This window comes from Octodon degus, unplaced genomic scaffold (assembly GCF_000260255.1).
Source record: "Octodon degus isolate 3935 unplaced genomic scaffold, OctDeg1.0 scaffold00362, whole genome shotgun sequence".
Taxonomy (NCBI): domain Eukaryota; kingdom Metazoa; phylum Chordata; class Mammalia; order Rodentia; family Octodontidae; genus Octodon; species Octodon degus.
The window spans coordinates 164,897-176,990 of NW_004524938.1; the positions used below are offsets into that span (position 1 = coordinate 164,897).

Consider the following 12,094-nt stretch of genomic DNA (forward strand, 5'->3'; position numbering starts at 1 on the left):
TCCAGGTTAACCTCAAACTCAGAATGATCTGCCTGTCTCAGCCACCCAAGTGCTGGGCTTACATATGGTGGGTTCTAGTACCACAGACCCTGGAGAGAAATCACACATCTAAACACAAGTTAGAATTTGGGGACTCATTTGTAATTTTTTTCTTCAGATTTTTTGCTCTTGTTTCTTTTTACTATCTTTTGTTCTTTGTTTTTATTTATTTTTTTTTTTTTTGTATTTTAGGAGAGGGTCTACAGGGTATTCAGGGTCTCAATACTAGATCAGACTTGTAGTTATCTGCCTATATACAGCCTCCTAAGAGCTGGGATTGCAGGTGTGCACCACCATGCCCACTCTTACTTTATTTTTGTTGACAGTAGAGTAATAGTCCATTGTGTCATTGTGCACAAATACAGTTCTATGGCTTTTCCAGTTGTGGTGGTACATACCTCTGATCCCACCACTTGAGGGATTGAGGCAGGAGGATTGCCATAAGTTTGAGGCCAGTCTGATCTACAAAGTGAGACCTTGTCTAAAAAAAAAGAAAAGAAAAAGAAAAACCATAATTACCGCATCACTCTCCATTCTTCTGTTGATAAACATAAAGGATGCTTCCAGGATTTTCCCCAAAGAATTAAAGCATCATAGTACAATGATCCAAGCATACCCACATTTTGTCAGCACAATTCATAATGCAAAATGAAAACTCTTGGAAGATTTTACTGATTCATTTCATCACTCATTATTGATGTATGTAGGTTTAAAATCTCCTGATGATTCAGTAATTATGTTAAATGTGTACAGAATTTTACTGATTTCTTATGGGCTTATTCAATTGGATGATATACAATCATTAATAATAGTCTCTAATGATGCTTTGTGCCTTTGTACTATCAGTTGTTGCTTTTTTTACCCTTATGATTCTTTATTTTTATCTTCCCATACTTTTAAAAATTAATCTAGCTAAAGGTTTACCAGTTTCATATATTCTTTCAAAACACTAATTATACTGATACTGTCAACTTTTTGTCTCTGGTTTATTTCTTCTCTGGTTTCAATTTCATTTGTTTATTCTCTGATTCCTACTATTTCTGTCCACTAATTGAGGATTAATTCTTGCTATCTTGTTATGGTTTGTGTATAGGTGTTCCCCAAAAACTATCATGCAGTCTTGGGGTGGCTTCTAGAATTTGACTGATTATTGTGGGTGTGGATTCTGCACCTGCTATGGGGCAGGTAATGTACATTTCATTGAAGGCGGGAAAAGAAGGTAGCTGCTTGAGCTGCTGCTGATTTCTTCCCCCTTGCTCTCTCTCTCTTTGCTGCCACCATGAAAGATTGTTATCTGCCATGTGCCACTCTGTCTTGGACCCAGCTGAGTATGAACTAAAACCTCTAGTAACCATGAGCTACATAAACCTTTCCTTCCTTCATTTTGAGTGTTGGGTATTTGGCCCAACAATGAGAAAATAGTAACTGAGAAATATCCTAAACTGTTATTTTAAATCTTTTTACTTTTCTTGCTATAAAGTCCCCTTTTTGGGTTGTAGACATGTTGTGGCTACAAATCACACTGTAGCTGAGGGCCTCATTTCTAGATGACATTGAGCCATAACAGTTGAAGTCATGGTGTGGCAAATATACCACTGGGTTTCTTTCTTGGGGAAAATATAACTGTGTGAGCTTTATATAGCACTCCAAGCTATGTTTTAGGTCTAGAAGGGCTGTAAGGGTCTGTTGCTGTAGATTACAGACATCTTTAGTGCTCACGACTGTGGCTAAAAGTCTCTAATTTCCTTATAGCTCATAAGGTGAATCTTGTCTTGGCCCCCACTTAATTCAGGAAAGGCAGCAGTGAGGGGGAATCAAGATGCTCTATTCTCCTGTTTATGACACTATCTTGGACTTTTGCACTTGAAGAAAGTCTCACCACTCTTCTGCTACTCTTCAGCATAATTTCTCATTTACCTTACTACTTGGAAAATAATTCTTTATAATCTTTGCAGTTGTCCCTCCTTTTGGAGTGAACAAATAACTGGCAACTTTAAGCATATTTGTGACATTGCTCCCACATTTGATTATTTCTCATCAGGATATTGAATAGGTACAATAGTGGTTTTCTTTTCTCCTCTATTGCATCTTTTAAAAAATCTAATATATAGAAATAAATTTTTACATACTAGAAACAAAAACTAATTAACTGTCATAGACCCATAGGTCTGTTTATCAGATTTCCATAATATAGTTCAGATTCTCTTCTAAAATAAGAATGAAAAAAAATTTAAAAAAAGAAGAATGAAGAAAGTCGATAATAATTACTTTTCATTTCTACAAATTGTAGTTTTTCTAAACTCCTGAAGGAATCATCTCTATAAAAATAAAACATGAAATTTAAAACTTTTCAGAAAAGGCATCAGAACTTTTGCAAAAGATAATTATAGAGTTTTCCCTTGAACATTCTTAAACATCATTCAGCAACTTGAAGAGATAACAAAACCAAGTTTATTTGGATTCAAATAGACCAAGTTTATTACACTGACAAATTCTTGCAAGTGTCTCAGTAGGAAGGTATCAGAAGCCAGACATTCATAAGGCTCTATAATATGGATCCAAGTGGTGGAAGGTTAGTGTTTCAAGACAGGAAACTTACTAGGACTAGATAAAAATGTGTGATATAGCGGTTTGGGATTGGTTGATATAGTAAATCAGAATTTTGAAATGAGTCTTGAAAATTAAGCTTTCATAAGTGAGTAATTTTTCTCAGTGAAGTGCTTATTTTGTCCAATAAATTTATCTGTAAGAAATTCCGAAAGGAAGTAGTGAAGTTATATATATGTCATTCACAGGTAAACTTCTCTTAGAATAAAGACAAAGTCAAGTTGATATTATCTATAAACCTTATTAATGTTGCATTAGAGATTGTCTTATTTCTTAATTCCTGTAGGTCATTCTTAGTCTGTTGTACTCAAAAACCATAACTGACAATTACATGGGGAAATAATTACAAAAACGTATCATACAAAGTCATAAAAATTACATTTTAGGGTTCTATTAGTGGTCTCTTCAACTATTGTGTGCACCAGATTTTTCTGTTCTTGTTGGGCTATCATTTGATGGTACAGTAGTTATCAAATGTATCTATGATTCTGAAAAACACAGTCAGATACAAGAATATTGTTATCAGAGTATTTTTAAGCCATAAGTGGTCTAGCTTATTCAAGGAAATGATTGTACCTTTGGGATTTTATTTACTCTTTTAGGATGGCTTAGATAATTGTAAACAGTAACTAAGACAGAAATATAACGAACATTGTTGCACTCCTATCACTTTGTTTAGTGAAATTCTGTATCAATTCTAATTACCTTTGCTATTTTTATTATCTTTCAAAAAATAAATGGTTTTGACTACCAAAAGTTCTAAAATTTATGGGTACATTAGCCAAATTAAATAATTTTATAATTCATTTGTTTTCTTGGTGTTCTCAGTAATATTAAATTCCTCAAAAATACCTTCAGGGGAACTAATAGAGTTGAAAAATGTATACACAGTTCAAGAAAAGAAAAATTGCCTAATTATATCATATGATTTTTATACCACTCAGGAGTAGTCAGGTGTTAAGTGGAGAATGTAGATTATCTCAGTGACCACAGAGATGATGGAAAGGTAAAAAAAAATAGTGACACCTAAGGTTTATGCTCCTGAGTTGCAATTAGGTCTCACTTTGATATATTTACTAAATCATTTGGCTCCCTCATCATGACTCCAAACATTTCGCAGAAAAGTTCTCGCCTTGCTATATCCCTGAGAGATGGAGAAGTTGTGATATCTGCCTCTGGGAAGGAGATCAATGGAGAGCTTTTCTGTCCCTTCAAGAGTATTACCTACCATGAGGAAAGTGGCAGTCCCCACTGTGTGCACGACAGCATTCAACAGGGCCAGCAGTACACACTTAATAGAAAACAAGTAGCCTAGCTCTACCCTGCTCATTTCACATTCTCAATTCTCAGGCCAGAAACCTGAACATTTCTTAAAGGACACTAATGGCTTCAGCCATGAAAATCTTAGAGCAAACTTATCCTGTTTCTGATGACTTGAAACATGGAACAAATAGACTAAAGAGTGATGCAACTCTACAAAACATGTTTTAAAGATTCAACAGAAATCCCTAGATTTGGGGCTGGGAACATCAGTGGCTGATATAAAGGAATATGTAAGAGTTTTCTTCAGAACATCAGACTTTGAGTCAGCTTTTGCAGCTGTCCCAGGAAGAGGCACTACCACAAGACACATCCAAAGGATCCACTGAAACAAAACTTATGAAATCCAAGTAGGAGCTCACAGCCTATCTTCCCAGAGTGAAGTTATTTATCAGATAATATTATAAGCCAGAACAAAGTCTTTGTATTGAGCTGGCCATGAATGAGCTTCAAGAGCTAGCAAACCAGCTTGAGCCTTCATGTCTGAAAGCACCCAGTGCTCAGGAAGGTGTCGGGAAAGAGCAAGAACACAAGCACGCACCAATTAGAGCACCTGAGGGATTCCTAGTGCCTACGTCACCATGTTACCACAGCAGATCTTCTCCACTGACCATATCTGGTATGTCTTTCAAGAGACATCCATGAAAGAGGCTGGGAAGAGCTCCTCAGCCTGGGGCAATTGGGCAGCACTCTGAGCTGGACAGTCCCTTCCTGTTACCCTAGAGAGTAACTGCAGGACACTGCAGCACTTCTGTTCTCTTGAGGGATAGAATTTATGCATCCCTCTGGAGATCATATACTCTTTTCTTTTCTTTTCTTTCTTTTTAGTACCAGGGCTCAAACTCACTGCCTTGCACTTGCCAGGCAGTGGAGATTATACTCTTATGTGAAACAAATCTGACTTGCATGTTTAAATATTGCATTGTTTCTCGGGTGTGAGAAACCAAAGGGGTAAATAAGGACCAATATGTACAACATGTATGGGGAAAGAGGAAGAAAATATTCAAATGAGAAGGGGAATGAAGGAGGGAGGAGGAGGGGAAGGAAGGGAAAAGAAAAAAAGAATAGGAAGAAAAAAATGGAAGAATAGCTTTTGTAAATAAGGAAAGGAAGAGAGGTTGAAGCAAGGGAAGGAGAATGAGGAAAAGAGAAATTTTTATCATGTACAGGTACAAATCCCTATGATGGATATGACCATTATTCATATCTAAAATGTACCAATAAAATTAATTTATAAAAGAATCTATGCATCAAAAGAATGTTACAGAGACACTTTTCCAAAAATGTGTATAAGGCTTGAAACTTTCTTTTGTAATGACCTTCTGAACCAATGACCCATTCCTTTAAAAAAAAAAAAACATATTTAGTTAGTTAGTGAGTGAGTTAGTTAGTTGGGACAGTGTCTCACTAAGCAACTCAGACTCATAGTGATCCTCCTGTCTCAGCCTAGCCAGCAATGGATTACAGGTGTACACCACCACCCCTGGTTCCAATGGCCAGCATGGTACACCCAAGGTTCCAGGACCTGCACAGTATGCACTACCAGGGATCAAACCCGGGTTCTTGCACTTGCCAGGCAGGTACTTAGACCATGGAGCTAAGCCTGCCCTCATCTTTTTAAATATTCTTCATGGTCAGAAATCTTCAACTTGGGGAGATATTTTTTCAGGGTTTGAAACAACACAAAACCCCTTACAAAGAAATTTTAGAAACCAAGCTGGGTTAACATCATAAAGGAAAGGCTGATTTTCTAGTTTGACTCTGAAGGTAATTTTAAATGGAACTACTGAGAATTATTTGAATCACTGTGCTACACATATTTCTCCACAGAACACCCAGTCTGAAGAAAGTGCACTCATTCTTCACTTGATCTTAGCCAAAAGGCCGAGAAGCGATAAGAAAGTACACTCATTGTTGATGTGCTGTACTTTGCCTTTTGAACACTGACCGGCATTCTAAATTCTGAATTCATGGCAAAAAGGGTGATATATCCTTATATAAACAAATATATATATATGGTTTTTTTGTATTTAGGACAGGGTGCACAGGATCTCACAGTGTAGATCAGACTCATAGTGAGCCTCCTGTATGCAGCCTCTGAAGAGCTGGGATTACAGGAAAGCGCCACCACACCCAGTCTCAATCGCTGTCTCAGTGGGCCCCAGGGGCATAGCCGGCACAGCAGGCTGGGTATCAAACTCCCAGTCTCTGCATCTAAGCAGACACTTTAATCCGCTAAGCGATTTGACCAGCCTTATATTAATATTTTTAAGTGCTGGAGACTGACCTTCCAAGGCTTTCCACATTGAAGTCAGTGGCTTTGTCCCAAGCTATAACCCCAGACTGCTAATTGTTCTTTGCATTTTTTAATAATCTGCATCATAAAATTATATATAATTAAGTTTATCCTGTGGTTGTGTATGTGTTGGGTGTATACAAAAATATTTTTTCAGTTCTGAAGATTGAACACAGGAACCTTATGAATGCTAACAATGTTTTCTGCCACTAGGCTGTATTTACAACCCCTAATAGAATTTTTTTGTTTGTTTGTTTTCAAAGAGAATAAAACAGTTTTTTACAAATTAGAAACAATATAGAATTTCAGTAAACAAAGTAATAAGAATTTAATAATTTTTTGCATAATGTTATCTTCAAATTAGTTGCTCAGATCACCAGATATAAGCATGAAAAATTGAAAATAAACAGATGAAAAAATAATTATACGAAATGAAAAAGGAGAACAAAATTTAAAGTATTAATAGCTGCAAGATGAGGCCCCTAACAGAATTTTAAAGCCAAAGCAGACTAAGCAGAAAATAAGGTCCTTCGAGGAGATGATGAGAACTACATGTGAAGACATGCCTCAGTGTCTTCTGCCAACGAAACACTGACTAGTCTATGGTGAATATTTCCTATATTCTTGTCCTACTAATAGGATAAAACCCAATTTATTTCATTTCCCATTGCCTCTCGAATCCTCACTGGTAGAGATTGACCGCCATACTTACCTAAGATAACTTCAGGATTATAGCCCCAACCTTCCCCCAAGCACACCTTGAACTCTCTCCCTTATGTTGTTACTCACATATTGCTCTAGTGTATCAGCAGTCTTTGGAAACAAAAGATGTCACACTATTTGTAGTGTTGTGCTTTTCCCTTCACAAACTAGTAATTTTCCAAAAATAAAAATGTCATATCCTAGAAAACAGAATTATTTCCTACTATCTATGTATAATATATTCCATTAAGAGTAGAGATAGGTTCTGTTTAGAAATAGCTCCAAAAGTGTTTTTTTATATTTTATTTTCACATCAAAGTTCAGAATGTCTATAATCCCAGCATTCTGGAAGCTGATGCAGAAGGGCCAGTGTGAGCTTGAGGCCAGCCTGGGGACCATAGGCCCACCTTAATTACATATTACTCTATCTTTAAAAAAAATAAAAATTACAAAAATTAGAAGAGTCTCTGAGACCTAAGTGCTTAAGGCAAAAGTTTTGAGCATGACATCGGTTAGAACTGAGCAAACTTTGTGATATAATGGCTTAAATTTAGTCAATACTGTAATGTGAATGCCTTCAAATGAACCTTGCTAAGCTTTTATTTAATCAGCAAACTGTTTCTCTAGATGAGCAGACTATTGTCCTTGCTAAAATTGATCAATATGAATATCTGTGATAAACACTGAAATTATTTCTGGCTTGCAGTCTTATTTTTGCAAGGCAGAATAAACTAGAACAAGGTTAATAAAGTCATATTCACAGCAATCTTGTGCTCTTTAAACACAAATAAATACATATGACATTTTAAAAATTATATCAAAGTAGGAATTTTTTCTTAATGTAAAATGAAATTAAAACTGTGCCCCAGACATTCACATTTTACTTTGTAAATTCTACATGATAAAATAATACTGATATGGTGGGGGGGACTCCCAACGTGAAAGTTATCTGGGATAAATTCATGTTCTCTAAAATTAAAGGATGAATTTCAGGAACAAACGAGGTTAAGAATAAAATATATTCCTTGGGGGAAAGAAAGCTTCACCCTGAGAGAGGGAGAGAGGAGCAGAAGGAGACGGAGCAGGTTGCCAAAGAACTTGTCTTTTCTAGGGATTTTTAAGGAGTAAATCCCTGAGGTGAAGTCCAAGGAGGGAAACGCAGGAACTCACAAGATGGGCATGAGGCAGGACAGAACCATGGTCAGCCAATAAGATGACAATTATAATTGCTCAAGTAAAATTGATTAAATCAGTATCAAATGGTGAAGTGAGTCACATACCAAGTGGGCATGAATACAGGACAGAGGCTTTTCCTATGGGGTTGGTTAGTGACTCTTTCTGTTTCATTCTGGTCAATAGCTATTGAAAATATCAATCCCTGATATGTAGCCCTAGAGAAGTAAGTGGGCGCATTTGTTTCATTTTTGTCTTCAATGTGACCCCACATCTGAGGTTCCTGTCCCTCCATTTGCTGGGTATCCCACCATCTACATTGGTTCCTCTGAGGCCCCAGCCCTGACTCACTGCCTATAATATTTTTATCCACTGCATCTACCTACATCAGTACCACAAAAATATTAGAAAAATCCTGAAGTGAAATCTAAAATAATTAACAATGAGAATATTTACATGGAATAGTCTGATCTTCTTCGGACTGATTCTAATGGGTCGCAATTGAGAAAGACCCATGTAAAAAGCAATCATGTACTTAAGGGAATTCCAACTCAATAAAGTCTCAGTAAATTGGACAGAATGAATGAAGGATTCCCTAAGCTGGCTCTTCTTCAACAATGTTTTTATAAGGACTAACTCTAACACAATGTAATCTGTAAGCAAAAGTAACTTGGCAAGAATTTTAAGATAGCATCTCTGAGATCAACTCCCCACAGACTAACAAATCACAGTAAAATAATATAAATATATTTTAATAACAAAAATGTACACTATTGAGAAAATTTTCCATTAAAAATAAATAAAAGAAAAACAAGAGAGCAGGAAGAGTAGGAAAGTCAATCTCATCTCCCAGAATACAGACCTCATAGGAGAAATTCATAAAGACCATCACCTGCTTTCAGGGGGAAAAAAAAAAAACAAAACACTTTTGTCACTTTATTTACTGAATCAAAGAAAGAGAGAGCATTTAAAGTGTGGTGAAAGGAGCATAGAATATGATGATTGATGGGTTTTCTCTGACTTAATAAAAATGGTGCCAAGTCATCACGAAGGAAAGCCGACATGGCACAGGCCCCCAGAGGCCATGTGCTACGCTCTGCCTTCCTCCTCCATGGTCAATTACAACTTCCTACTTCCTTTTCACAATATCCTGTTTCCTTGTTCCTGCCTCCTGCCCAGTCACAATCTGCCACATCACAAAGATCGCCCCCAAACTCCACTTTCATCCTGATCCTGTATACTCTTTGTTCACCCAGGCAGGCCCTCGGAAGTTCTACATCTCTCCTTTCTTGTGGTCTTCCCCACACCTGTAATAAAGGCCTGTTTTTATCTTTCCTGTCTTTTTACTGCACCAAAATAAAACAAAACAAAAACCTAACATTTTGATGCTGTGACTCAGATTGGGCAGGCTGTGTGGCCCTACTGAGATTGGGGACTTTCTCTCCCTTGGTCTGGGTCCCCCTGCCAGCAAGCCCTTTTTCTTTGCTTGGACATTTGCTGTTGCCAGCCCTCATCCACCAGCAGCCAGCTCTGATCCTTCCAGGTGAGCCTTCTCTCTTTCTGGGAGCTCCTGTTTTGTTTCCATTGTTGAAAGCCATTCGCCCACAATAGGTTTCCCTCAAGGACTACTGTGTTCTTACCATCCTCTGGGATGTCTGGGACTGCTGCTGTCTCTTGGCCAATATAAATTCCTTGTGGCTCAAAGATAACATCAAACCAAAACAGATAAAACTTCTGTTATCGCAACAGCAAATGGCCAAAGTTACTTTAAAAGCCTTTACTGCTCTCATAGCATGCCCCCAACTCCCCCTTAACTGACCCATCCTCAGGATGTCTCTCCTGCTTTCACTTCTCCCCATACTTACAACCTGCCCAAACTCCTCCCTCTCCTAAATCAAATTAGATCCCCTGAGTTGTCACTGCTGCCCTTGCTTTGCCTTCTGAAGTTTTCAACTCCTCCCTCTCCTCTGCTTCTCAGTCGGACACTTCCAACACTCCTCCCTCTGCTCCCTTCTGCCTTCTTTTCCTCTTCATCCTTCTCTCAGTCTCGCTTTGCCCTCTCCTGCCAACTTGTACCATAATTTTTGTCTCTTTTTCCTTCAGGTTTCTCCCTTTGAGACAAAGTGTGTGTGATCTGGACACAGGCCAATCGGGAAGTGGAAAAAGTTATGCTTCCTTGGATCCAGACCAGTGTGCCTATTTCAAAGGTAAGCAAAAATGCCCAAAGCTGCTAGAGAGGGAAAGAAGAAAGTATTTGTGATGAAATCAGAGAAAGCCTCAGATTCATGAGATTGTTGGTCTCTGCCTGAGTCTCAGCACCAGAATGTTAATATCCAGTGTAAGAGGAAAAGACTATTAGATTTTAAATTCTGGTGCAGCTTTGTCAATAGCTACTCAGCTTATGACCCACTTGTAAAACAGAGTGCTCAGTGTTGCTTTATGTATTCATGCCTTCTAAATGTGTGATATATAAAACATAATATTTTCTTTCAGATTTGAACATATGCCTTTCATTTTATTTTATTATTTAATTTTGTTATATTGCCTTTTTGAGACAGGATCTCACTATGCAACTCAGGTTGGGCTTGAGCTCACTGAGTAGTCCAGGCTGGTCTAAAACTTGCATCAATCCTCCTGTCTCAATCATCTGAGTGCTGGGATTACCACCTATGGTAATGCCTCCTCCTGTCTATGCCTTTATCTTATGCTCCAGATATTTGTAATAAGAAGTTCATATCAAGCCAACATGAGGTCATCTCTCAAATGCTAACTTTCTGTGTGCGCCATTGATGTCAAATTTTCTCTGCAAAACTATAACTATTGTTTGTTAACACGCTACAGGGATCCAACTACTAGAATGTCCACATTGGTAAGAAAAGACAGTTCTCGTGTCACACTTTCTATTTCAAGATACTTAATACTTAGATAAAATTTTAATAATTAAGAGTAGTGATCCCAATTAAGTATACTAAAGTTGATCCACAGTCACCTGAGGACACGACCCTTATTAACTCCTGCTGCGGTTCCCAGTCTGCTCGTGACATTTGTTCCAAGCTAAAAAGACAGATCTTGGCCCACAAACACCATAGGAAAAATTACTTAATCTGCATTTCTGTGTCTTCAAGTTAGAGACAAAAATTGACTCTGTGCCCGCTGCACCCCAGAGCCCTATGTTCCTGGGGACCTGAGTGCACCACAGAGGCAGGGTCCTTGGGACCTGAGCGCATCCCAAAGGCAGGGTCCTGGGGACCTGAGCGCATCCCAGAGGCAGAGTCACCACAGCACCCAGAAGGTCAGAGGTCTGCAGCAGTGATGAGCACCCTATCTGCTGCTGCTGGTTTTATTTAAAAACCAAGGATTTGGTTGTGCGGACCTATCAGCCTGAAATTTCCGCTGATGCCATGGTGACAAACACAGTGGTGGCTCTGCCTTCTTCAACCTCTCCATGAAAATCTGATGGGTTATATATTTCTTCATCTCTCACCCTCTGTAAAGATGTCAGAGCCTCACTCGGCATCTGGACTTTTGGAAAGTGTGGAGAATAGAATTTTCCTCGAGCTGCATCCCACATCACTGTCTATGTTAGTGGACTCTTCTTCTGGCCATCTATGGAATGTCTACATCTATGTGCCCATCTTCCTCAGCCTCTTAGCCTTTCTGCTTCTGCTGTTAATCACTGCCCTCCAGAGGCTCAAAAATATCATCTTCTCCAGTTCCTCCTACCCAGAGTATCCAAGTGATGCTGGAAGTTCCTTCACCAACTTAGAAGTCTGTAGAATTTCCTCTCAAAGGTCCACTTTTTCCAATCTTTCATCCTAAAAAACAAAAGGGAAATGAGAAATTCTTAGCTAAAGCACCAGCAGCTTAGATTTTCATTTATGGGGAATATTGCCTCATGGAAAACATGACTCTTTTTTTTTATTTTATTTCCATAATTTTATTGAGAAACAAATAGCA

The 12,094-nt window shown here is 38.1% G+C and overlaps 1 protein-coding gene across 1 annotated transcript; it reads left to right on the forward strand.

The window, feature by feature from the left end:
* The first annotated feature begins 11,632 nt into the window (after positions 1-11,632).
* Positions 11,633-11,956, forward strand: LOC101583511 (serine-rich and transmembrane domain-containing protein 1-like). Its single transcript, XM_004648214.1, has one exon. The coding sequence runs from the start codon at positions 11,633-11,635 to the stop codon at positions 11,954-11,956; it is 324 nt and encodes a 107-aa protein (XP_004648271.1).
* The last annotated feature ends 138 nt before the right edge of the window (positions 11,957-12,094 follow it).